The sequence below is a fragment of the Mustelus asterias genome, chromosome 20 (assembly GCF_964213995.1).
Source record: "Mustelus asterias chromosome 20, sMusAst1.hap1.1, whole genome shotgun sequence".
NCBI lineage: Eukaryota > Metazoa > Chordata > Chondrichthyes > Carcharhiniformes > Triakidae > Mustelus > Mustelus asterias.
Window position 1 is genome coordinate 58,815,116 of NC_135820.1, and position 26,574 is coordinate 58,841,689.

Sequence of the window (26,574 nt, forward strand, 5' to 3'; positions counted from 1 at the left end):
GCAGGGCCAGTGGAAAAGTATTAGGCATCCTAAACGAAACTTCAGCCCTGTGCACCAACAAAACTCCAATAAATTAATGGTGTGTGACCAAACATTATGCACTGTTATGGATTTGATTTACACAAAGGGAGACTACTATGACTGATTATACATCCTCATTGTTCTATATTTTTCACAGGATACGTACTAGGAAAAAATACATATTATAATGTGTAATATGACTCACATAATATAAAATATGTTCGTGCAACAGGTGTTAGATGATCTTAAGTGCAATTTACATAATCAATAATCATTTCAATAGAGTAGGCTAGATAATGTTCTTTAATATCTTTTACTGGTTCAAACTTTTGGAATAGTCACGTAGAGGTGAACAAATTTATAAAACTGTTGCATAAACAGAAAGGAAGATAATATGAAATTTTGAAAGATTGCAATGTAATTACTTGGAAATCTGCCTCACAGCACCAGGGACCCGGGTTCAATTCTGGCCTTGGGTCACTGTTTGTGTAGGTTTCCTCTGGCTGCTCCGGTTTCCTCATACACTCCAAAGATGTGTGGGTTGGGTTGATTGGCCCTGTTAAATTGCCCCTTAGTGTCAGGAGGATTAGCAGAGTAAATACGTGGGGTTTCGGGGTTAGGGCCTGGGTGGGATTGTTGTCGGTGCAGGCTTGATAGGCCGAATGGCCTCCTTCTGTAGAGATTCTATATGTCATTCATTCCCGCTGTTGAAGTCTGTTTGTTTACCTATGTGATTGCATGAATAGTTAATTTCCAACCCCCCCCCCCCCCTCCTCCCCATTTTGCCTTGGCAACAGGATTTATAAAGTTGCTGCCTTCCCCGCTGGCTTTGCAGAGAGGTTCAAATTATTTTCATACTCGGGCCTCATTTCTACTTTCACAGCAGGCTGTGAGCGCTGAACCAACACCGGGCAGATTGCAATCCGGATGTGATGAGTTTAAAAAAGGCGGGAGGAAAGCAATGGTGTGGCGTTGTGGAGGTGGTTCATTGAGGTACTTGAGCAGGTAGGAAGGTTTGTCCTGGGGCCAAATGCTTCCAAAACTGCATTCAGGGGTTCCTTTAAGGAACGCAGCAGGTTCGGCTGTTTTATGCCCAGTATCAGTGGGTGGAATGTGCACACTTTACGCACCTCCATTTGTACCTCATAATCTTGTTGGGATCCGATGGACATCTTAGGTCCCTGATTTACATATTCCGCATGGGGGCCTGGAATGTGTTGCCGGGCAAGGTGGTGGAGGCAGACACACTGGGAACGTTTAAGACTTATCTAGACAGCTATATGAACGGAGTGGGAATGGAGGGATACAAAAGAGTGGTTTAGTTTGGACCAGGGAGCAGCGCGGGCTAATTGTTCTTTGTTTCTCGTTTCAAGGCTTCATTCTATGATCAACTTGCTGGTGCCAGTACAGAGCGAGACTGCGGATAGTTGGGAACCTGTCTCGGGGGCAGGGAATTCATATGGTGTTCGTGGAAGTGGAAATGAATAGGGTTGGGAAGCATTTTCCGATCAGGGCCAGTGTGATCTCCTGGACTCGTTTCGATCGCCTCAGGGGGTCGGAGAGGAATTTCCCAGATTTTTTTTTCCCCATATTGGCCCTGGGGTTTTCACTCTGGGTTTTTGCCTCTCCCTGGAGATCACATGGTCTGGAATGGGGGGGTGGGGGTGAGCTAATAGGTTGTGATGAACAAAGCATCGTAGCTGTGAGGGACAGCTCGGTGGATAGGATATTAGTATGTAGATAGGCTGGAAAATTGGGCGGGGATCCTGGATTCAGGATTCAATCCTGGACCGGGGAGCGGCGTGGGCTTGGAGGGCCGAAGGGCCTGTTCCTGTGCTGTATTGTTCTTTGTTCTTTGTTCTACAACAGTCCTTACGATGTTGTCGACAGACATCGTGAGCAAGAATGGGGGGGGAGTTCAGCCCCCGCTAGCAGAGACGATGGAAATTGCTACCCATGTCTTTAACAGGGATCCATCCTCCAATCTTTCAGCAGGCGGAATTCATAAAAGAATTCTGGTCAGGCGACAAACAGCATGTAAAATTAAGAAGCTAATTTATTATATCAAATACAAGTGACTTAACAGGAGAGTGTAGCCAGAATTTTCTCTTTCAAACTTTTTCCAAAGCACTTCATCGCAAGTGTGAAATGCACGACGTGGTTAGAATACTCATATTTGAATTGTCCTCTGGTCAGTCTCTCGTTGAACCTTAAATGTATAAATCAGACCAATCCCTGCCACGCAAGTCTCTGAATTCACCCACTTCCTGACATATGTCCCTTTGTCTTCATGCTCACAGAAAGGGCTGTCCCTCCAACTTCTCTCTAGCCATGGTTGCTTGATCGGTCTGTCAATTATATTGGCTATCGCCCTCCTCCACAAAGACCCCAGGAGTGCATGCATTCTCAGAAGATGACCCAATGCAGTTGCATACATACTCCAGGGCTTTGCAACTGTAGGTGTGAATGTCTGGTGGCAGTCTGGGAGGAGCCAATGAATTCCATATTGTCCATGTATGTGAATAACCTCTACAGTACTGCCTGGTTATTAACAAATCAATCTCCTTTTGGCTCGGCAGCTGCAACATTTGCTTCTGAGGATATTAAAACTGTGAATTAACTTTAATTTGAAACACTCATTTCCAAATTTATTCTGTGAAAAAATGTTGAAAACCCTCAAAATGCAACATCAAACACTAGTGAAGCAGGGTGAGACTCCTTAGGGCAGTCTCACTCCACTCAGGTCATGCTTCACCCTTGATTCATGCTAGTATCAATGTAAAGCCCAAATTATCTTCCAACATTGTGTGCAAGCCATATAGTAGGAGAGGGCAACTGTTATCCAATTATGTTGTATTCAAGTCAAACTAAAAGGTACCAACCACACTATGTGTAAACAATCCTTTTTTAAAATTATTTACTCCATCCTTAAAGTTACAAGGCCAGAGTGGACAGGGCAAACCCAAATCCATTCCTTGCTTGGTCCAAAAACCAAATTCAAAATCCAAGTGAATCCAATTCATGGTCCGCACAAGAGAGACAATCAAGACAAAAGTTGATGAGATAAGCCATTGCACCCCATCTTGGGCTCGATCTGACGCTTGATCTTAGCCAAAAGGCTGTGAAGCAATCATTAATTTATATCAAAAGTATGGAAAAGAAAACTTGACCATGATTATCGAGCTTAAGTTAATGTCCAGAGTAGGAATCGCCTCACATATTTGACTTCATGTAATTAGTGGATAATTGCCCCAAAAATATTAATGTATTTGAAAATGACATTAATTTTGACTCCAACTGTAATTGAAATAGTTCACATTTGCATCAGTTTGTTTAGCTTCGTTGATGATTATTTAACCTTTCTCTATTTGTTATTTCCATATTGCACTGAAAATAAAAGCTATTTATAAAATTCTGCTGATAAATATCTCTTAAATTGAACAGTATGTTCTTTCTCTTAGAATATGCCAGACACATATAAGTGCTGAAATACTCAGTAGGATATTGCAAAGGCTATCTAGAAATAATTAAAGGTTAAATTGTAATATACCAGTTAATCCTTCATAGTGGTAAATCTTTGTAATCACAGGTTAACAGTGGGCAGTCATTGAAAGTGGGGATCAGACTGAAACACTGAAAAACTAACAACTCGTATGAAGAACTTATTTCATGCACATGGGCTTGTGAACAAGATTCACCTCACATGATGAACATCTAATTTTTTTTGTTAGAGAGAAAATACATGGCTTACACTGGTCTACATATTTAATATTGTTTACTGTGTGAACAGGAGTGCAATAAAAAATCTATACCCTGGGAATCTGTGGTCAGTTTCAGTCTTGGTGGTTTAGATAATTTGACAACAATTGCAAAATTGCAGCAAACCAATAAAGATACAAAATCAGACAAATGTAGATTTCAACATATAAATATATTAAAAGGAGAATAAAATTATTTTAAAAAATTATAAAATACATTTGTTTAATAAAAGAAAATTAGAGATATTGGGGTAGGGGTTTCTCTTTAGATGCAACCAACAATCCAGACCTTTTATACAACATTACTTGCCAAAGCACTCTCCTTGTGTCCAGGCCAACATTCCTTCCTCAGCTAATTGGTAATTCATCTCACTGATATTACACAGAAGCTGGATGTAACATTTGCTCACATATCAACAGTACTAAGGACATACTATAACACATAAATACAATGAGTAAAGGTCAAAATAATCAACAATCCTTTCAAAATAAATTTTCAGATATAAAAAGGAAGGGACTGTCATCCTTTGTGGGTGATGGCGGTGGGGCGGGGGGGGGGGGGGGGGTGGTTTCCACTCCATTCAACTACCCTGAATTTCAGCTCACATGCACATTTGAAACAAACGGGTACTGTCTGCGATATATAGATATAAACACATCTTTTGGGATCAAGAGGGAGATGATGGTGCAATGGGAATGTTATTGGACTGGTAATCCAGCAAGGAAGCCTTAAAACTGGAAAGACACCGCGGGATGTCCCATTTGTGCCACTGAAGTTGCTGGAAATGATTGCTTTACCCGGATTTTTTTAAAGCAGGAGGCAATTGATCTCAAAGAATATCTTTTCCTGAGAACCGAATGCCAGATGAGACAAGGAGCCTATCCAAATGCAGCATCTTAGCACAATGCAGCAATTTAAATGTGAGGACTGAATAAACAATCTTCAAATTTAATTTTTGCAATCTTTTTTACAATCTGTTGAAGTTTGTGATATGTTCCTGAATGAAACGACCATCTGTCTTTCAAAATCTATCAAAGTCTGACCATGCCCCCTCATAGACATCTAATAGATCATCATTCTTATAAATTTCATCCATGAAGATTAGTAGAAGAGCCAAACCTTCTGCAATATCCAACTGACGGCATCCAGCTCACAAAAACAAAATTCCTTCTCATTTTACCTTTGTTAGGAAGTCACAATGTCAAAGCCAATCAGTACCCTGTTTTCTCTTCAGTAAGGACATAACCCATGTTTGCATATCCACTTTATTTTTCGACTGGTCATAAGGTTTAGATTCAGAGAACATTGGTAGGTAGTCATATCCTGACAATTTAAACTTGCTCTCAGTCATTCTTTACAAATGTAACTCAGATTAAAATCCATCTGAAAAAAAAGTCTTCATTTCCAACCTTCACCTTTAGTCAACCCATTCTGAAGCCAGATGGTGAGGTAGGAAACCAAGCATCGATCTTTACTTAACAGTAGACTTATTTACAGAATGCAACATTATAAATGTCTGCCTCCTCCCCAACAACACCCAATGTCCCAGTAGTCCCTATTTACTGCTTTGAGTAAGCCAATGGAGCAAAATGAACTAATTGACAGATTAACTAATTAAATTGAGAGCTCTTAAAGGAGCACATATCCCCTATTTATAGTCTCTTTTAATAAAAAAAATCAGTAAATCAAATTAATGAGAGGGGTGATGGACCCTGGCAGGACACTGCAGCAGAAATGAAGATTGCCTGCTCATCAATTGTGTGGTAGAGTGAATGGTGGCATGAGCAGCCTCTGCTGGCAAAAGAACCCTACTGCACCTGGTATTTTCTGGTGGTCTCCCATCCAAGTACTAACCAGGCCTAAGTCTGCTTAACGTCAGAGATCAGATAAGATCAGGCATTTTCTGACTAGTGTGGTTGTAAGCAAGTCTCTTTATACTCTTTTTACTGTTACAAAAAAGCAGCATATTAGAAAAAAAATCAAAAATGAGAGGGATAACAGCCCCTACAGTGGGGCACTGTAACTAAAACAAAAACCTGAAAGGAAGGTCTCTCTTTATATGTACTCAAGATACTTAATCAATCAATGTCTTCCACTTGTATATCCCTAACCATAATAATACAATGAATACATAATTAACACATTGTTAATCGGCTTACTATCAGCTGTGGCTCAGTTTGTAGCATTCTTGTCTCAGAATCAGAAACTCCAGTGCAGTATCAAGGGAATGTTACACTGTTGGAGGTGCAATCTCTCAGGTGAAACTTTAAACTGAGGCCCTAGATGTCCTCACAGATGGACGTAATAGATCCCATGGCACAATTTTCAAAGAATGGCAGGGGAGTTATCCCTAGTATCCAGGCTGTTCCTCAATCAACATCACAGAAACATGATCCAATCATTATCATAATGCTGTTTGAGATTTCTTCCTGTACGAATTGGCTGTCACATTTCCTATAATGACAACAGTGACTACACTTCAAATGTATGTTCTTGGATGTAAAGCACTTTATGGACTTTGGTTTCAAAAAGTGTATAAATAAGAAACGCGTTGTATATATGCAATGCAAGTATTTCATTTTTCAAACAAAATTCATACAACACAAATAGCAGGAAATTACTTTTGTGTCTGCTGAGGTCCAAACCACATTAGCAAATATCCAGATCACAATTAGCATGCTCACATTACTAGATACTTCAGTAATGTACATAGATGTGCCCATTATCAATTTAAATCAATTAACCAATCCAGATAGCTTGAAAACAACAGAATTTATTTAAACATAAGAACTAAGAGAAGGAGGAGGAAATTCAGCCCCTTGAGCCTGCTCTGCCAATTAATATGATCATAGAATCTCTACAGTGCAGAAGGAGGCCATTTGGCCCATCAAATCTGCCCTGACCACAATCCCACACAAGCCCTATTCCTGTAACCTCACATATTTACCCTGCTAACCCCCCCTGACACGAGGGTCAATTTAGTATGGCCAATCAACCTAACCTGTACATCTTTGATCATGGCTAATCTAATCTAATCTCGGTCTCATCTCCACCTTCCTGCCTGCTGCCCATAATTCTTCATCTCACTACTAATTAAAAACCTATCCACCTCCTTCAATTTGTTTAGTGTTCCAGCGTCCATTGCACTCTGGTGTAGAGAATTCCACAGATTCACGATCCTTTGAGTGAAGTAATTCCTCCTCATTTCTATTTTAAAGCTGCCACTCCTTAGCCTAAAACTATGGCCTCCATTCTATGTCCAACAAGGGGAAACATCCACTCTATGTCTACCCTGTTAATCCCCTTAAGCATCTTATATACCTCAATTTGATCTCCTCTCATTCTTCTAAACTCCAGCAAGTATAGGTCTAAACTGTTCAATCTCTCTCATAAGACAAGTCCTTCAACCCTGGAATCAATCTGGTGAACCTTCTCTGAACTACCTCTAATGCATTTAGTGCATTAGTGGAGACCAAAACTTTGCGCAGTCTTCCAGATGTGGTCTCACCAATGCCCTATACAGTTGCAATAACACTTTCCTACTTTTGTACTCTATTCAGTTTAGCTCAGTTGGCTGGACAGCTGGTTAGAGATACTAACAGCGTGTGTTCAATTCTCTACCAGCTGAGGTTATTCATGAAGGCCCGCCTTTTCAATTTTGCCCCTCAGCTGAGGTGTGGTGATCCTCAGGTGAAGTGATCCTCAGGTGAAATCACCACCAGTCAGTGTCTATGGTCATTTGGGACTATGGTGACTTTGTTTTTATTCTACTCCATTAGCAATGAATGCCAAAATTCCACTTGCCTTCCTTATTATCTGCTGCACCTGCATACTAATTTTCTACAATTCATTCATGAGGATACCCAAATCCCTCTGCACCAAAGTATTTTGAAGTTGCCTTTTTATTCTTCTGACCAAAATGGATAAGCTCACATTTCTCAGCATTAAATTCCATCTACCAAATTTTGATCTATTCACCTAACCTATTCATATCCTTTATAAATTTCTTATTTCCTCATTGCAACTTGCTTTCCCACCTATTTTAGTGTCATTTGCAAATTTGGCTATAGTACATTCTATCCCTGCATCCAAGTCATTAATATAAAGAACAAAGAACAATACCGCACAGGAGCAGGCCCTTCGGCCCTCCAAGCCCGCGCCGCTCCCTGGCCCAAACTAGACCATTATTGTGTATCCCTCCATTCCCACTCTGTTCATGTAGCTATCTAAATAAGTCTTAAATGTTCCCAGTGTGTCCGCCTCCACCACCTTGCCCGGCAGCGCATTCCAGGCCCCCACCACCCTCTGTGTAAAATACGTCCTTCTGATATCCGTGTTAAACCTCCCCCCCTTCACCTTGAACCTATGACCCCTCGTGAACGTCACCACCGACCTGGGAAAAAGCTTCCCAGCGTTCACCCTATCTATGCCTTTCATAATAAACCAATATAGATAAACCAATATAGATTGTAAATAGTTGGGACCCTGACACCTAACCCTGTAGAACACCACAAGTTAAAGCTTGCCAGCCAGAAAAATAACATTTATCCCCACTCTCTGTTTTCTGTTGGTTAGCCAATTCTCTGTCCAAACTAATATATTACCCCAACTCCATGGAACCTTTTGTGCGGCACCTTATCAAATGCCTTCTGGAAGTCCAGGTATACCACATCTACAGTACTCCAATTCTCCACTTTGCTTGTTACATGAAATAAATAAATCACAGATGTGCAACATTTGTTTGTACATAGGATGGTAGGAATGTATTTGTAGGAATGCTACAGATTTCATATCTTTAAATAAAAACAAACATTTTTTGTGAAAGAAAATAAAACCAAGTAAGTACTATTAATTAAACACTATAATTTGTAAAGACTTATTCTGTAAGCTTAGTTCTACTTTTTACTTCCACTTGCACCGTCCCCGTTTCTCTTTTGGGTTAGTCACTGTTTCTGTGACTAATCCAAAAGGTATGCTACAGCCCTTCAGAATCTACTTCACCTTAGCGTTCCAGCTATTCCTCCCAGGTAAGATTCTATGGGAAATCTCCCATTATCCTTGGCTACACAACTCTCCACCTTTTCCTTTACCAATCTCATGACTGTAGATGCCTCAGCTCCTTGTTCAGGTTGCCAGCTGATAACCAATTGCTTTCCCACAGCTTCCCAAGCTAACTCTGCTGACTGCTTTCTGCCACAAGGCTCTGTGAGGACCACTGCTACCCCTGTCGGATCCCAAACTGAACTGCTTGCCCCAATTTAACTGACCTGGAAAAAGTGGTCTGAAGGGACACTTTCTCTGATATCAATATCGAGGGGAGCTGCTGTCACCAAGAAGGATCTGGAAGGAAGTAGCTACCAGTGCAAGGGATGTGGAAAGAAGCTGATGTTGTCACTTCCCTTGTGAAAAAAGGATATTGTTGTTTCTTGGATGGACATAGTTCGATGTTTTGTTTGTTCTAATTAAAAGCTATTACTTCCCTGAGATCCAAAGACCAAGTTATAACCTTGGTAAGGAAAATTCTCGGTTGCTACCTAGAAATATATTGGAAAGAAAGTGTTTCTGAAAAAATGGGCAGCAATGGAAAGCAGTGGAAGAGAGAAGCTGGTACCACTACCTGAAAATAATATACTGCATTGATTTTGAACTTTATTTCATTGAAGATTGACCATAAGGGTGATATATAACAAATCGTTGCCTAAAGATTTTTAGCTAAAAGCATTTGTTTTAATTTTAAATCAAGATGATTTTTTTGCTATTTTTTAATCTTTGATGATGTTTTGTTTTTAAGTTGGTTAATATTCAGTGTATTTAAGAATAATTAATAGACTTTTTATTCAGCTAATCAATTTAATGGAACACAGAGATGAAATGCTATTTAAATATTATTATGTTATGATTCTGTTAGGGAATATTAATGTTTAAAGAAGTACTCCAAACATTTAGGAATTAACCAGCAGAACTATGCTACAGATTTCATATCTTTAAACAAAAACAAATTTTATTGAATGTAAAAAAGAATTAAAGTAAGTACTACTAATTCAACACTATAGTTTATAAAGACTTATACTGTAAGCTTAGTTCTACTTGTTACTTCTACTGGCACTACCACCTCCCCCCTACCCTCCCCCCAAGAGTTCCCTTATGTCATCAAATCTTGGGACTTCAGTCATCATTTCTGGGACTAACCCAAAAGGTATGTCACAGCCCTTCAGAATTAACTTCACCTTAGTATTCTAGCTATTCCTCCTGGTAAGATGCTATGGGAAACTACCCATTACCTTTTGGCTCTCCACCTTTGCCTTTACCAACCTCATGACTGTGGATGCCTCAGCTCATTATTCAGGTTGCCAGCTGATAATCAATTGCTTTCCCACAGCTTCCCAAGCTAACTCTGCAAACTGCTTTCTGCCAGAAGGCTCTGTGAGGACCACTGCCCCTGTCAGATCCCAAACTGAACAGCTTGCCTCGGTCTTCAAACACACACAGATACATGAAACAAAAGAACTTTCTGACCAAGGCTGAATCAATCTCTTGGTGGCAAGATGACACTCATGGTGTGTTCCTAGATAGAAATGCAAAATTTTAATTCCAAAGCTTTCCTTGATTCTGGGAAACCATATGAACAATTTATGTCCCTAATGGAGTTTTATGATCATCTTTCCCAGATTGAAAGCTTTTAGCTTATTTTGTTGAAGTAACAATAGCCAACCTCTAGGTAGAGGTCTAGAAATGGATCAGATATGCTTCAGTGTTTACACTTCAACTCCAAACTTGCAAGATGAACATTGGTCAACTTTTAACTGTAATTAACTCCAAGCTTGCTTGAATTGCACTTATTTCAGGGTTGCTAATGTGATGCTGTTGTGCCTTTAAGAAATGTATATTAATCATGTTTGTCTGCAGTTCTTTTAAGAGGACCTAGCCTTTTTTGTTTGTTGCATACTGTCTGTATCCATATCTTTTATGGTTGTTGTAGCAGGATAATTGCAGCAATGTTTACTTTTAATTTGGACCTAATGGATGTCCTGGAGTTTACGAGTCTTTTGTATTATCTGGTTTGCGACTGATTGACAGGTCAAGGTCAGGTGGTTTCTTCACAGGGAAAATCCAAAAGTCACTTTCCGTTTAGTTAGAAGCTGTTTGGAATCCAGACTGAAAACAGTGTTTGTGTCTCTCTCCCTGGTATTGGAAATTGAGCTCTTGATGGATGGCTAGCTAGTAACCAAAGGCAAGGAGTTCCTCTGTCTCTTGAGGTGTGTTGAACATTCCAGGGTAGAAAGGCCTCAGCATTTTCAACTCAACATCCAAAGGAATAAACCACAGTAGGGGTTGCAAAGCTGCAAAATACAGCATCACGAGAGCATGCTTATTTTCTGTGCTAAGCCAAAACTGGGGTGTATGTTTGTAAGAATGTTTATGTTGGAACAGTTTAGTTAGCTGTTAAGGTTTATACAATATCATGTTTGTTTCTTGCTAAAAGTTATTGCTAATTGTCTTATTATATGTTAACTCTAATCTTAAATAAACGTTGTTTTACAAAAGCTCCCTTGTGTGTCATTGGAATTATAGCTGGAGTGAAACATCCCTATGCTTACCTGTACCAAATTCAAAGTGCAAAACTTATGGTCTAGGCTGACTTTATAAAACACCTTGGATTTTCTGACCTGAATTAGAACACGAATCACAGTGTTTCAGTCAGATGCCCTCACTTGTCTACAGTTAAACCTTTAATTCCTAACACTAAAATTTGTATCCAAAAACATGTGAGTTATGATGAGCTAGATATTTGCAACAGTTAGGACTGTTGTCTGTTACAACTGTCAGATGAATGGCAGTCATTTAAAAATTATATTGGTAAAGATGTTAGCCGGAATTCTCCCAAAAAATCTAAGTGTCGAATTTGTGTGAAAAGTGGAGTAATTCACACTTTTGTTTTCAGTGGGAGTTCAGTGAAGAATCTCCCACATTCTGTGCACAGCCGAGGCCACCACCGTGAATATCATTAAAAACTAGGGAGGATTAAAAACTGGTATTCTCGCCGGGGAGGCTGAAATCAGCGTGCTGGGCGAGCCGCTGTGCATGTGCCGATCCACATTGACGGCCTCCCAATCGCTGGCCAGCTCCGCGACCCCCGCATCAGTGGCCCGATCGCTGGTCCCTCAACCATTCTTGGGCCCAGCTCCAACCCCACCACCCCCCCCCCCCCCCCCGCAATCTCCAGCACCCGCTCTCCGTAAATTACTGCCCCGCTGTCCTGACCCACAGTGCCGACCTCCCCAGCAGCCCCCACTCTCACAGCAGTCCCCAGCAGTCCTGACCCCACCCCCGCGGTGCCGACTTCCCCCTGCAGTCCTGAACCCCCCCGGCCAACACCCCCCCAGTACATCCCGATCACTGGCCTCCCTTCTTGCCCTGCTGACTCCCCCTAGGCTCCGCTCCCTAGGCCCCCCCCCCCCGACCCTGCCCCCCTAGGTCCTGCCCCATATGTCCCACCCCCTTGACACTGCCCCATTCCCGATGGGCAGTGCCAAAGATGTCCCCTGGGCATTGGCAAGTTGCCCCTTCGACGGTGCCAGGGTGCCGATGCCCAAGGGCCACCCCACCCCCATGTGCCCAAAGCCCTGGGGGTCCCCGATTACCCCCCTTCACTCCAGTGGGGTCAGGCCTATAACTCCCCAAAGGAGCTACTGTTAACCCCGCTGGAGTGAAATACTCCTTGCGGGGCGGGAGAGGCTAGCGGGCCTGAAGACCCGGCCTGCTAATAGGATTTAAAATATATGGTAACGTTAATTACCATAATTTATGCATTTCCCCGCCGATTTCCAGCGTGGAGTTGACACTGCCGGAAATCCAGCGCTGGGAGACGCGAGCATGGATCCCGTGCATCGAGCGCCGCTGGAATTTCCCAGCCCCCTGTGCTCAAAAAATTGGGAGAATCGCCCCCGTTCTGTGTAATAATTTAAGATTAAATTGTTTGTTTTATCTGTCCATTCAAAACTATAAAATGGGAAAACAAAACTGCAAAATATCTAAAATTAATATCTCAGTGACTGCAGCTTATTATATTGCACTATTGAAATTTAGTATTTGTAGCTCTGAAAGTAATATTTCTAAGTTTTAATTATGATGCATTCATACATTTCTCAGCTTGATAAGTAAGGGTTTAAACAATTAAGTGTATATGATTTTTAAAAGTTACAGGTTTTTAATCACTAGAACACATTATTGTTTTTTCTTAGCTATGGGAATGAGGTGACTGATTCATGCGCTTTACCAACTTCCCTTCCCCAAGTTCTCCTTTTAGTCTCTTTTTCAAAATGGCCAAACCTTACTGGAACATGGCCATCTTGTGGCACAACCCATCTTTTGGACAATTCCCCTCACCCTTAAGCTTTAAAATGTTTTATGCTGCAGGTAAATCAGATAAGAAAGATAAGTAGAGAGAGAGGGAGAGAAAGATTTGATTAGAGACAGATGTACTCAAAAACTTTGAAGGGTTCAAGTATCCAATGCAGTCTTTAGTTAAAACACCTTTGGCACTCATGTACCATTTTTCTCTATCTATTAGATCTCAATCGATCTTCAGTGAGATCTTCTTTGGTTAACAGAATAGGAAAAGAAAAAAAAAGTTACATTTTAAAATGTAAACAAAATTGTAACAATTTACTACCTGTGTGAATGAGAATCTGTCGTTTAAATTGTTCCTTTTCTGAGCAGAAGCGGTCAAGAGAATTGTAATATAAATGTCATCATCAAAAAGGTACTTGTACTGCTTAAGTTTAATTGGCAAAAAAAGTGCAAATACAGGAATATTTGAGACTGCAGTGAGGTTGAGGATGAGCTGCCATTCTTGTGGGGCTAACCGCCTAGCAGTGCAATTCATCCAGCAATCCATGGTGATTTTCTATTCATGGGCCATTCCGTCCTTGTCACCGTTTGCTGAACAATTTATGCATTGGTGCCGCCTTCTGTACTGTAACCATCCTGGAATGGTGCGGGTATTAAATTTGCCATAATTTGGGCTGTTAATTATAGGCCATTCTCTCCATTTCCCGGTCCCTCACACATCCCACACAGTCAGCAGCAATGACCTCACTTGCACTACACTGAGATTTTGGCATCCTTTAATAGTGTACAAATTCATAGATGCTTCACTGTGATATTTCGTACACATTGCCAGATGTCAGCTATTTCATGCAGCCAGGGTGTTTTGGAACCGTCTGGTAATACAAATAATTCAAACCCATTTTTAAAATACTTGATAATATGCCAAAAGGAATATAGGCAATTTTAGCACGTCCTTGCCTTCGGACATGGTGTGTAGGCTTGTGCCAATTTGACAATCTGAAAATTGTGGCTGGTTCCTGTGATCAGAGTTTTTATAAATTGCTTATTTGCTTTTTTTCATAAAGATAAAGTTATCACTGTAAATACAGCACTCCTAATTTATGTTTGAGATTTCCCTTAAAATTGGCTATATTTTTATTGATTGAGTAAACATTTACATTCAAATCTATGCTCCAGTTCCTACATTATTTTCTGGCTTTCTTAAGATTCTCACAAATCAGTCCCTAACAACGAACATGAAAAAGACACTGTTAGTCGTCTTCTCCTTTGTCCAGGCTATCTGCCAGAGTAATACAGAATGTTCTGACCTGTGATTTTCCTTCCTCTCTAGGGAAGTGCCTGTCCTCCTTACCTTCTTTCAGAGGATACAATTATGACTGAGCAATTACTCCCTAAGTAATGATTGAATTGGCCAATGTTGTACCAAACTGCTCTTTAAATGTGAAAATATATTAACCAGAAACTATAACATTGTTAGCATTGATTCTGCAGCAAGTATGAGTCAACAATTTGATAAATGCCAAATAAAAACTACGGTTGACATTTAGTTTGAATGATTATTAACAGCAAAAGTATAATGAAAAATAATTTACCTATGAAATGAGAGTGAACTTCATAAAATCTCTACAGTGCAGAAGGAGGGCATTCGGCCCATCGAGCCTGCACCCAAACCCAATCCTTGTAACCCCACTAGTCCCCCTGACACTAAGGGGCAATTTTGCATGGTTAATCAGCCTAACCTGTACACCTTTGCAGTGTGGCAGGAAACCACAGCACCCGGAGGAAACCCATGCAGACATGGGGAGAAAGTACAAATTCCACAGACAGTGACCCGAGGCCTCAATTGAACCCGGGTCCTGGCACTGTGAGGCAGCAGTGCTAACCACTGTGTCACCAACTTAAGGCTATTCATATATTGTGGGGAGTACTTTGAGAGCAGTATCAACCTATGGTGGTCTACATATTGCCCCATGCCAGGCAAAGCATAACTCTACATATTCACACTTCTACATATGCATAAGAGCCTTGCCAACCATGGTTCAAATGCCACTGAAATTCCGAAAGCTATTAAAGAGCTGACTGTTCATCTCCTTAGAAATGTGAAGATTACACACTATTAGACAGTATTTACAGCTCAGAAACAAAGCCATTCGGCTCAATAGAACTATGCAGGTGTTTATGTTCCACATAAGCCTCCTCTCACTTTTCTTCATGAAAACTATCCTTTTCCTTGCAGCCTCATATGCTTATCTAACTTCCCTTTAAATGCATCTTTGCCAATTGATTCACCTACTCCTTGTCAAAGCAAGTTCTGCATTCTCAACAATTTCTGGGTAAAAATGTTTCTCCTGAATTACCTATTGGGTGTACAAGTACCTTACATGCACCCCTAGTTCTGATCACCCCTACAAGTGGAAGCATCCTCTCCATTTCTACTTCCATCAAGACCTTTCAATATCTTAACGATCTCTATCAGATCACTCCTTTCCTTTGAGAGAAAAGAGCCCCAGCCTGTTCAACCTTTCCTTTTTTCAATTTGTTCCTGGGATGTGGGTGTCACTGGCCAGATCAGCATTTGTTGCTCATTCCTATTTGCCCTTGAGAAGGTGCTGATGGACATAGGCTGGAATCTTCTGGCTGTTTACACCAGTGGGATTCAGTGAACAGAGATTTCACTAAAAACCAAATTCTCCGTCCTCACTTACAGTGGCAGCAAAGCTAGAATGGCCAGAAAATTCCCACCATAATCTCTGAGTTCTACTATCATTTTAGCATTTTTTGCACCTCCTCAGTGCTTCTCGATCCTATTCTATAATACTGAGGCCAGAACTGTTCACAGTACTCCAAGTATGATCTAACCGGCACAGTAGCATAGCAGTTAGCACTGCTGCTTCTCAGCACCAGGGCCCCAGGTTCGATTCCTGGCTTGGGTCACTGTCTGTGTGGAGTTTGCATGTTCTCCCTGTGTCTGCGTGGGTTTCCTCCAGGTGCTCCGGTTTCCTCCCACATTCTGAAAGACATGTTGGTTAGGTGCATTGACCTGAACAGGTGTCGGAGTGTGGCGACTAGGGGAATTTCACAGTAACTTCATTGCAGTGTTAATGTAAGCCTTACTTGTGACTAATAAATAAACTTTTTTTCAAGTTTCTATAGAAGTTTAACACAACTTCTCTGTTTTTCATTTCTATTCCTCTAGAAATGAACCGCAGTGATTTTTTAAAATGGCCTTACAAACTTGCATTACTACATTTAGTGCTTTGTGCATCTATGCCCCCAATGCCTTCTGCCTTTCCACCCTATTTAGACAATTATCTTCCAAGGACCATCTTATTCTTCCTACCAAAATATACCACCTCATACTTATCTGTATTTAAGTTCAATTGTCAATTACACATCCATTCTGCAAGATGGCCTAGATGAATACCTGGAAACACTGTTCCAGATGTAACATCCAACAACTGGGAGGTGATGGCCTATTGGTATTATTGCTAGACTATTAATCCAGAAACTCAGCTAATGTTCTGGGAACCCAGGTTCAAATACCTCCATGGCAGATGGTGGAATTTGAGTATCTGGAAGAATATTTGGAATTAAGAATCTACTGATGATCATGAAAACCATAATCAATTGTCAGAAAAACCCATCTGGTTCACTAATGTCCTTCAGGGAAGGAAATCTGCTGTCCTTACCCAGTTTGGCCTACATGTGACTCCAGTGCCACAGCAATGTGGTTGACTCTCAACTGTCCTCGGCCAACTAGGGAATGGCAATAAATGCTGGCATGTCCCAGGAATGAATAAAAAACTGTAAGATGATGTCTTGTGCTTGGGAATCAGAATAGGATCTGATTCGTGGCTTGGTAGATTCATCGTTTTAGACTGCCCTTTCCCCATGGAACTCATTTCTTCCTGTCGCAACTCTACTTTGTCTTCCCTTGTCCAGCCTGTTCTGATACACTCAAAAACTTTGCACCGTATTAAAAGGTGGCTCAACTGTATATCTAAATAATACATGAAATTCGGTCAAATCACTACAAGATTCTGACCCACAATCCTATATAAGTTCCTTGTTTACTGTGCTGATCTAGAAGAACTGTTATCTAACATTTTTAATTAAAATAATGCAAATGAAACAACATCAGAAATAAAGCAAGAAGCATTATTGTATTCTAATTTGTTCTTTTTTTATGGGATGTGGGCATTGCTGGCTAGGCCAGCATTTATTGCCCATCCCTGAGGGTAGTTAAGAGTCACCACATTGCTGTGGATCTGGAGTCACATGTAGGCCAGACGGGGTAAGGATGGCAGATTTCCTTCCCTAAAGGATATTGGTGAACCAGATGGGTTTTTATGACAATCAACAATGGTTTTGTGGTCATCATTAGATTTTTAATTCCAGATTTTTATTGAATTCAAATTTTACCACCGCTGTGGTGGGATTCGAACCCGGGTCCCCAGATCATTACCCTAGGTCTCTGGATTACTAGTCCAGTGACAATACCACTATGCCACTGCCTCCCCAAAGCTGCAAGCTGGAAATTTCCAATGGTATTAGTGGACAAATGCTTAACACAATCCGATGAGATTCTTTTCTCCACTGTTTAACATAGATACTAACCATATACTTTGAATGGTTGAAAGTGACTGCTAAAACAATGACAAAGAATATCATATTATTTCCAAAATGATACATTTGGGATGGCATGGTGGCATGATAGTTAGCACTGCTGTCTCACAGCACCAGGGACCCGGGTTTAACTCCAGCCTTGGGTGACTGTGTAGAGTTTGAACATTCTACCCATGTCTGTGCGGGTTTCCTCTGTGCTCCGGTTTCCTCATACAGTCCAAAGATAGGAAGGTTAGGTGGATTGGCCATGCTAAATTCCCCTTCGTGTCTCACGATGTGTAGGTTAGGGGGATTTGTGGGGTAAATATGTGGGGTTATGGAGATAGAGCCTGGGTAAGATGCTCTGTCAGAGAGTTGGTGCAGACTTGATGGGCTGAATGGCCTCCTTCTGCACTGTCAGGATTGTATGATTCTATGATTTTCTTTAAATAAGGGAAAAATATTAAAATCAGAACAAAATATCATGGTTGCTGGAAATCTGAAATAAAAACAAAAAATGCTGGAAGTACTCAGATCTGGCTGAGTGTGTGAAGTGAGAAAAAGAATTAGTTCTCTAACCTTTCAACAGAACTGAGAAGAGTTATGACATGTAATTGATTTTGAGCCAGTGTCAAGGGAAAAGTGGGAAGAAGCACAAAAGAGAAGGTTTGTGTTGGGTGGAGGGCATGAGAGATTAAATGATAAAAGGTTTAATGATGCAAAGCCAAAGAGAGTGGAAATGGTACAAGTGAAGAAAGAAAAGATGTGCCCGGAGGAAGTATGAATAGCAGGACAGTATCCGTCTAACACAAATTGAATCAATTAAGAAAGGAACAAGAGAAAAAACTAAACCAGCAAAAAAAAAACCTGAACAAATTGGGGGCAGACGTTATGATCTAAAATTGTTGAACTCAATGTTGAGTCCCAAAGGCTGTAAAGTGCCCAGCTGAAAGATGAAGTGCTGTTTCTCAGGCTTGTGCCTGCCTTTATTGGAACTCTGTGGCAGACCAAGGACAGAAATTAAGAAAATTCATTCTCTATCTTGCTCCTGCTCCAACCTTTCTGCCCTTGGTCCGCAAAAGTGTTCCAATGAAGCTCAATTCAAGCTGGAAGAATAGCACACAACCTTTTGACTGGATACTTAATAGCCTCCCGGACTCAACATGGCACTCAACAATTTAGATCATAATCCCTACTCCCATTTTTTTCCATTTTTAAGGTTTGTTTTTTAATTTCTTAACATGTTGTTCAGACAACAGATGTCCTGCCGTTCACACATTCACCAGACATATATTTTATCTTTTACTTGGTCTGTTACCACTACTTGTGGCTTGCACCATGCTACCTTAAGCCATTTAATGTCTCCTGCCCTCCATCCTGTGCCCTTCCTTGAGCTCTTCCCCCACTTCCACCCCAACCCCACTTGCTCAGAACTTAAATTAATCTCAGATTTTTCTCAGTTCTGATGAAAGATCACAGAATTGAAATGTGAACTTTGTTTCTCTTTCTCCAGATGCTACCAGACCTGCTGAGTACATACAGCCTTTTCTGTTTCATTTCCAAGATTTAAAGCCTGTCTTCATGTTTTGCAATGCCCATTATGTACGTTCGTTTTTTAACCTTGCTGCTACCGGAATGGAGTTATTAATTTCAGAACGAACTGCGGGGGCGGGGGACACCAGGAAGAGTTGGGAAAGATTTGAATGGCATTTGACCGCGCATTTAATGGGCCCATGGCCATTTCTCTCTTTCCCCGCGTTTTTCTAAGTCTCGCACTTCTGTCAGGACTGGAGTTTGTTCCTTCATCCAAACAGTGGTATTTCTGTCTTTCACGTATTTAATGGGCTTTGCAAAACAGCCTCTGAAAGCACAGGTCTGGAGAGAGGATATCAGATCTGAAATGTCTGGTTGTTTTGGTTGCTTCAATTGTTGCCTGACCGCCTGAGTATTTTTATGAACTTTTTCTGATTTTGTTTCCCGCATTCTTTTGTCTATTTAGGCCAAGGTCCTGTCTAGACTATGAATATTGCATAATTGACGAAAATATAATTCTTTATCAACCTGGAAAAGCAGCCGTCCCGGATGGAGAGGCCGTGAGGAATACAATTTCTTTTTAATGTGAGTTTTTTAAAAAAATAATGCGCAATTATAATTTCAATTTTCATTCACACTACTATGGAAATAGTCTCTCGTGTGTTTCATAGTTTCCTTTGGTTTATAATCACATTTTGAGTACTATTAACCAGCAAAAGTCGTTTATTTGTTCACTTTTATCTCTCGGCCCCCAGCGTTCGCTCTTAACAGACCAATGTTGGGTTGTTTTGTTTTCTCCGCTGTCCTGTCACTCCGCCAGACTATTTTTAAACCTTTTTTGGGTGGCGATCAGGGGTATCATCTATCGGGGCCCTGGTGTACTTTCGGCCTGCCAACCTCGCCCCACTGCTAGATTAGATGCTGGGACCTCCTTCACATGTGTTCAATTAACTTCATTTTGGGCCCTTTGTCCTGAGCATAGCCCTAAATAGAGCGCTGGGTGAAAAAAAACACACATACACGGCCGTGAGCTGGGGATGGCAGGACTCCCATTAAAGTTAATTCCTGAAAAGGCGACTGGAGCCAAGTGCCTGGGTCCACTCTGCCAGGCAGACAGGTAATGAGTGTCTCTATGGTAACGCCACTGTCTAGATGAGAAGTAGGATCCTGGTAGGGCGAGCTCTAATCCCACAGCATGCACGGTACGGTGGAGCCTTGCAAAGGGCTGCTCCGAGCTGTAGTTCGATTTTCATTGTGGCATGTCAGGTAGTCAGAGGTGTATGAATATGATTGCCTATATTAAAAATTCAATCGATGTATTTTGAATAGATTTGTATATAGATCGAGATAGCACGTTGCCATACAGTTCAATGTGAAATCGCTTTTATCTTCATGTGTTGAATCAAACTGAAAGGCAGACATGCATTATATAATCAGATGTGTGAACCAGTGCATAGATAAAGGGGCTAATAGTGTAACCTAAGATATATATTTAATCATGATACAAGTATGGTAATGCATCTAAACGCAGTACTAAATGATACAAGTATGGTAATATATCTAAAACAGCACTAAATAATACAAGAAAGGTAATGTATCGAAACATCCTACTAAATAATACAAAATTAATGTTGAAACAAAGTTATTCTTTATTTATGGCTAAATAATTAGTTGAGTTGGTATTTGGCACGACCGAGGCAACTGATTTCCATTTCTCATAGCAAACGGATGGAAAAGAAGTCGAACCGTGTACTCGCCGAATTGGACTAATTTGGTTGCCGTTAACCAATGGGCCTTTTTTGCAATTGAGGGGGGAATCACGAAATGAATCCCAGAAAATTAAAATGACATTTGACTCTTCTAGCCCATTCATTACATATCGACGGAATCACGAAAAGAGAGCCCCCAAACCATCAAAATCCTACATAATAAAGCAGGACATGCCTTATCCGGTCACAAAATTGTTGGCTGCACTTATCCTGTATCTGCAGGAAAGTATTTTTCACCCTCTTTATTAAATAAACACCTGGATTTGAATTGACGTTTGCACACAAGATCATCTCAGTGATTTTTGAATAGTGCGGAATGTTACTACCTCCCTTCCATCTCAGACAAAACATTAGCCCTTCGCGTCAAACATAATTTTCTTTTATCCAACAACCAAATGACACATGGATCACGTGTCAAAGCTGTCCCCTCCAACGTGATTTACCTTCCAAAAATAGGAATCAAAAAGCAAACCTACCTACCAGTTTGGAAACAGAAATGTAACAGTTTAAGCATATAAATCATTAATCTAATTTATAATTTTCACAAAAGATTCTCTGAAATTTAGTTGACTTCGATCAACCAAAGTGAGTTGGTCCGTTTAAGTAGTCAACAGCAAAGACATAAAGTTTATGAAACAGTAAACACCAGTGTACTGCACGCAAGATGCAGTCCTACTGTCAATATTTAATTTTTAAAAAACTATGCACAAAACCTCGCTTCAAGAAAGTGGATACACTTGCAATGGGAATAACATTTAAGTGAGAGTCTTCTATAGAAATGAAGTGCAGAGCATTATTGTCAATATCCACTTGGCCTCCCGCACAGAATTAGGAGCTGGGGCGCAGAGCTTGTTGCCTGGCAACAAAGTACATCCACTGTACCACAGCCTGACTTCCATACTGTCTATATTTTTACCTATTTCGCAATCACTCTTGGAAGAACCGAAAGGTTAGCGCTAAATGATCCCCCCTGCATAAATCTACGATTTGTGTCGGTAACCTCTCCACATACACCCACAAAAATACCAATTCAAAAAACATCCCAATGACATTGGTTCCCAATTTCCCCTATTAATTCATTTCACTCCCAGGCGTCTTTCTGTTTTCCACTTGTGGTTTCCGCTGCTCTACTCTCCAAGGACTGGCTCATTTAGCTAATTATAATGAACTGGAGAGCTGGTGCTTTGCACTGCTCACCCAAGTGCAATTTACCTGGCCAGGAGTGTGCTAATGCAGGCTAATTAGTGAGTACCGCAAGCAATGACAAATGGGATGGGATGGGGGTGGGAGACAGAGTGAGGGGGCGGGGATACAGGAGGGGCGGGGAGAAGGGGGGCGGGTAAAAGAGGGGGAGAGACAGGATGGGGAGAGTCATAATAGTGGAGGTGGGGTGGGATGGGATGGGGGGAGGGGATGGGGGAGATGGAGGGAGGGGATGGGGATGATGGGGGAGGGAATGGGGATGATGGGGGGAGGGGATGGGGATGATGGGGGGAGGGGATGGGGATGATGGGGGGAGGGGATGGGGATGATGGGGGGAGGGGATGGGGATGATGGGGGGAGGGGATGGGGATGATGGGGGGAGGGGATGGGGATGATGGGGGGAGGGGATGGGGATGATGGGGGAGGGGATGGGGATGATGGGGGGAGGGGATGGGGATGATGGGGGGAGGGGATGATGGGGGGGAGGGGATGGGGATGATGGGGGGGAGGGGATGGGGATGATGGGGGGGAGGGGATGGGGATGATGGGGGGGAGGGGGTGGGGATGATGGGGGGGAGGGGATGATGTGGGGGAGGGGGAGGGGATGATGGGGGGAGGGGATGGGGATGATGGGGGGAGGGAATGGGGATGATGGGGGGAGGGAATGGGGATGATGGGGGGAGGGGATGGGGATGATGGGGGGAGGGGATGGGGATGATGGGGGGAGGGGATGGGGATGATGGGGGGATGGGGATGATGGGGGGAGGGGATGGGGATGATGGGGGGAGGGGATGATGGGGGGAGGCGATGGGGATGATGGGGGGAGGGGATGGGGATGATGGGGGGGAGGGGATGGGGATGATGGGGGGGAGGGGGTGGGGATGATGGGGGGGAGGGGGTGGGGATGATGGGGGGGAGGGGATGATGTGGGGGAGGGATGATGGGGGGAGGGGATGGGGATGATGGGGGGAGGGGATGGGGATGATGGGGGGAGGGAATGGGGATGATGGGGGGAGGGGAGGGGATGGGGATGATGGGGGGAGGGGATGGGGATGATGGGGGGAGGGGGGGGAGGGGATGGGGATGATGGGGGGAGGGGATGGGGATGATGGGGGGAGGGGATGATGGGGGGAGGGGATGGGGATGATGGGGGGAGGGGATGGGGATGATGGGGGAGGGGGATGGGGATGATGGGGGGAGGGGATGGGGATGATGGGGGGAGGGGATGGGGATGATGGGGAGGGGATGGGGATGATGGGGGAGGGGATGGGGATGATGGGGGGAGGGGATGGGGATGATGGGGGGAGGGGATGGGGATGATGGGGGGAGGGGATGGGGATGATGGGGGGAGGGGATGATGGGGGGAGGGGATGGGGATGATGGGGGGAGGGGATGGGGATGATGGGGGGGGGGGATGGGGATGATGGGGGGGGGGATGGGGATGATGGGGGGAGGGGATGGGGATGATGGGGGGAGGGGATGGGGATGATGGGGGAGGGGATGGGGATGATGGGGGGTGGGGATGGGGATGATGGGGAGAGGGGATGGGGATGATGGGGGAGGGGATGGGGATGATGGGGGGGGAGATGATGGGGAGGGGATGATGGGGGAGGGGAGGGGATGGGGAGAGGGGGATGGGATGGGATGAGGAGAGGGGGACGGGATGGGGAGAGGGGATGGGGAGAAGGGGGATGGGGAGAGGGGGAGGGGATGGGGAGAAGGGGAGGGGATGGGGGAGGGGGATGGGATAGGGAGAGGGGGAGGGGATCCGGGGATGGGGAGAGGGGAGGAGAGGATGGGGAGGAGGATGGGGAGGAGGGAGGGGATGGGGAGAGGGGGTGGGGAGGGGGGAGAGGGGGATGGGGAGAAGGGGATGGGGAGAGGAGGATGGGGAGAGGGGGATGAGGAGGAGGGGATGGGGATCGGATGGGATGGGGGGAGGGGATGGGAAGAGGGGGAGGGGAGGAGAGGATGGGGAGGAAGAGGGGGAGAGGGATGGCGAGAGGGGGATGGGAAGAAGGGGATGTGGGAGATGGGGAGGGGGAGAGGAGGATGGGGGGAGGGGGATGTGGAGAGAGATGGGGGGAGGGGGGGTGGGGGGAGGGGATGGAGGCGGGGGGACGGGATGGGGTGAGGGACGGGATGCGGGAAGGGAGAGTATGGGGATAGGATGGGGAGAGGGGGCGGTGGGGGAGGGAATGGGGAGAGGGGCAGTGGGGAGGGAGGGGGTGATGGGGGGAGGGGGTGATGAGGAGATGGGAGGGGGAGATGGGAGGGAGGGGGAGATGGGGGAGGGGATACGGGATGGGGGTTGTGGGGGGAGGAGATGGGAGAGAGGATGAGGTGGGGGAGGGGAGATGGGAAGGAGGGAGGGGGAGATGGGGGAGGAGGGGGAGATGGGAGGGAGGGAGGGGGAGATGGGAGGGAGAGATGGGTGGGAGGGTGGGAGGAGGGAGGGGGTGGAGGGAAAGGGGGATGGGGAGTGGGGGATGGAGAGAGGGGAGTGGGAGATGGGGGATGGAGAGAGGGGGAGAGACGGAATGGGTGAGGGAGAGGCACGGGGACAGGGTGGGGGCGGGGGGGCAAGAGGTAAGAAAAACAAGATGAAGCGATGAAAAGGGAGACTAACAAACTAGGTTGGACACTTTTAGATCCGTAAGATTGACTTTTAATCCGTGCTTGGCCATTCGTTTTACATAAAACGAAAGGATCCTATAATCTTCCGAAAAATAAAAAAAGGGAGACCTGACTAACAGGAGTGTGTGTCAGACAGGGAGGTTGAGACTGGTCACAGAAACCATACCGTTTAAGATGTCACCGGATAAAAATAAAGGCGAGGCGAAGATGGGGCAGAGACAGCTGATGGTAACACATAAGGAAAATAAGCGTAAGCACAATTTAAAGCTTTAGAAATAAACCAGGAGAGAAACACAGAGACTGATGGGTAGAGGGAGCAGGAAACAGTTGATATGTGCCAGGGGGCATCACGGCAGCACATCACTGCGGAATGGTATTCCCGAACATCGACCTATGGTCACCGAGCTCCTCATTCTTTTTTCAAAAAAATCCCAAACAAATTCCCATCAGCTATTCCACAGGCTATTAATCTTCCCCCCAAAAAATAGGAAACAGGCGAATCGCTAACTTCTATCCTATAAATAGATGCTGTACCATACTGGCTAGGTTACAATTTGGAAAGTCGTACAAACTTGCAACATCATTTTGCAGTTCAATGAACATGCAGTGCCATAGATTGCGTCTTTAATTCGCAAGAGTTCTTCCTTCGGGCTGTATCTGTTTTCCTCCGAAATGACCTGAATATCTAGCTTTTTTTTAAAAGACCAGACCTGTGCAAAGTTCAGATGCAGGGCTCCTGCATTTGGGAACGACTATTTATTTACCTTATTTTACATGGAGACAGTGGCCAGGTGTTCAACACTAGGCAGTCATGCAAATCAGTACGTGACAGCCAGAGAGGGCCGCCTGAAAATTTTACACTGCACAGTAAACTAGCCCAGACTTTAAGACAGACAAAACATTTATTGATAAGATAATAAATAAATCCCCCACTCTGGGAGACTAACCGTTGTTTTTACTGGTACGTATACCGCTGGTTTTCCGGCTGCACCCTTTTTCTGATCGCCCATCCCTAGCTGGAATCCCTTCGATTTCACCCAAAATTTGAATTTGGCATTATCGACCGCGCCGAGCTCGACTCCGCTCAAGAGCTGTACGATCCGGTCGTATTTTTTCCGAGTGACCGTCTTTGTTTTGCCCGAATCCCCGTAGGTTCTCAGACACCAGTCCTGAAAGTGACCGTACATGTCGCGATCCCCGCTGTTCTCCCAATCGATGGCTTTGTTCGCCATGTAGAAAGGTTTGTGTGTGTGAGTGTGTGGGGGGGGGGGGGGTGGTGGAGGTGGGGATGGGGGGGGTGGAGAGAAAATTTACACCTCCGTCAAAAAAAAATCCCTCCTTTAAACGAAGGAGAAAAACGAGCTCAGTTTGTGAGCACTTCGGTACCTTTTTTTTTGCGGAGGATCTCCTCACCACCTATCCCCCCCCACCCCCCCTCTGCAAAAAAAATTGCAACACCAGCTCACATTAGACCGTCCGGGATCAATCAATCTGATGGCCAGCCAGGCATGGTCAGTGCCACTGAAGCAGCGGATTTGTAGTTGTGGAAGGAACAGCTTGTTGCAGGTTGGATGTTGGAGCCAGTGGGTGAGAGGTTTGGGGCTGGCTCTAAGGTCCGGATGAGCCGCTCTAAGGTGGATGGTGTAGTGTTGGAAATGCGCCTCCAGAGGGGTCTCTGTTCCTGGTCCAGCCCCCC

General features: G+C 43.9%; 1 protein-coding gene and 1 pseudogene across 1 annotated transcript in view; both read right to left on the bottom strand.

The window, feature by feature from the left end:
* Positions 1 to 25,941, bottom strand: part of LOC144508568 (nucleolar protein 4-like) — a 276,236-nt gene extending 250,295 nt beyond the window's left edge. The window contains exon 1 of the mRNA XM_078236640.1: positions 25,826 to 25,941. Coding sequence (XP_078092766.1) covers positions 25,826 to 25,888 — 63 coding nt within the window. The 5' untranslated portion in view covers positions 25,889 to 25,941. The remainder of the gene's footprint in view (positions 1 to 25,825) is intronic.
* Positions 5,586 to 5,704, bottom strand: LOC144508757 (5S ribosomal RNA; annotated as a pseudogene).
* Positions 25,942 to 26,574: the final 633 nt, after the last annotated feature.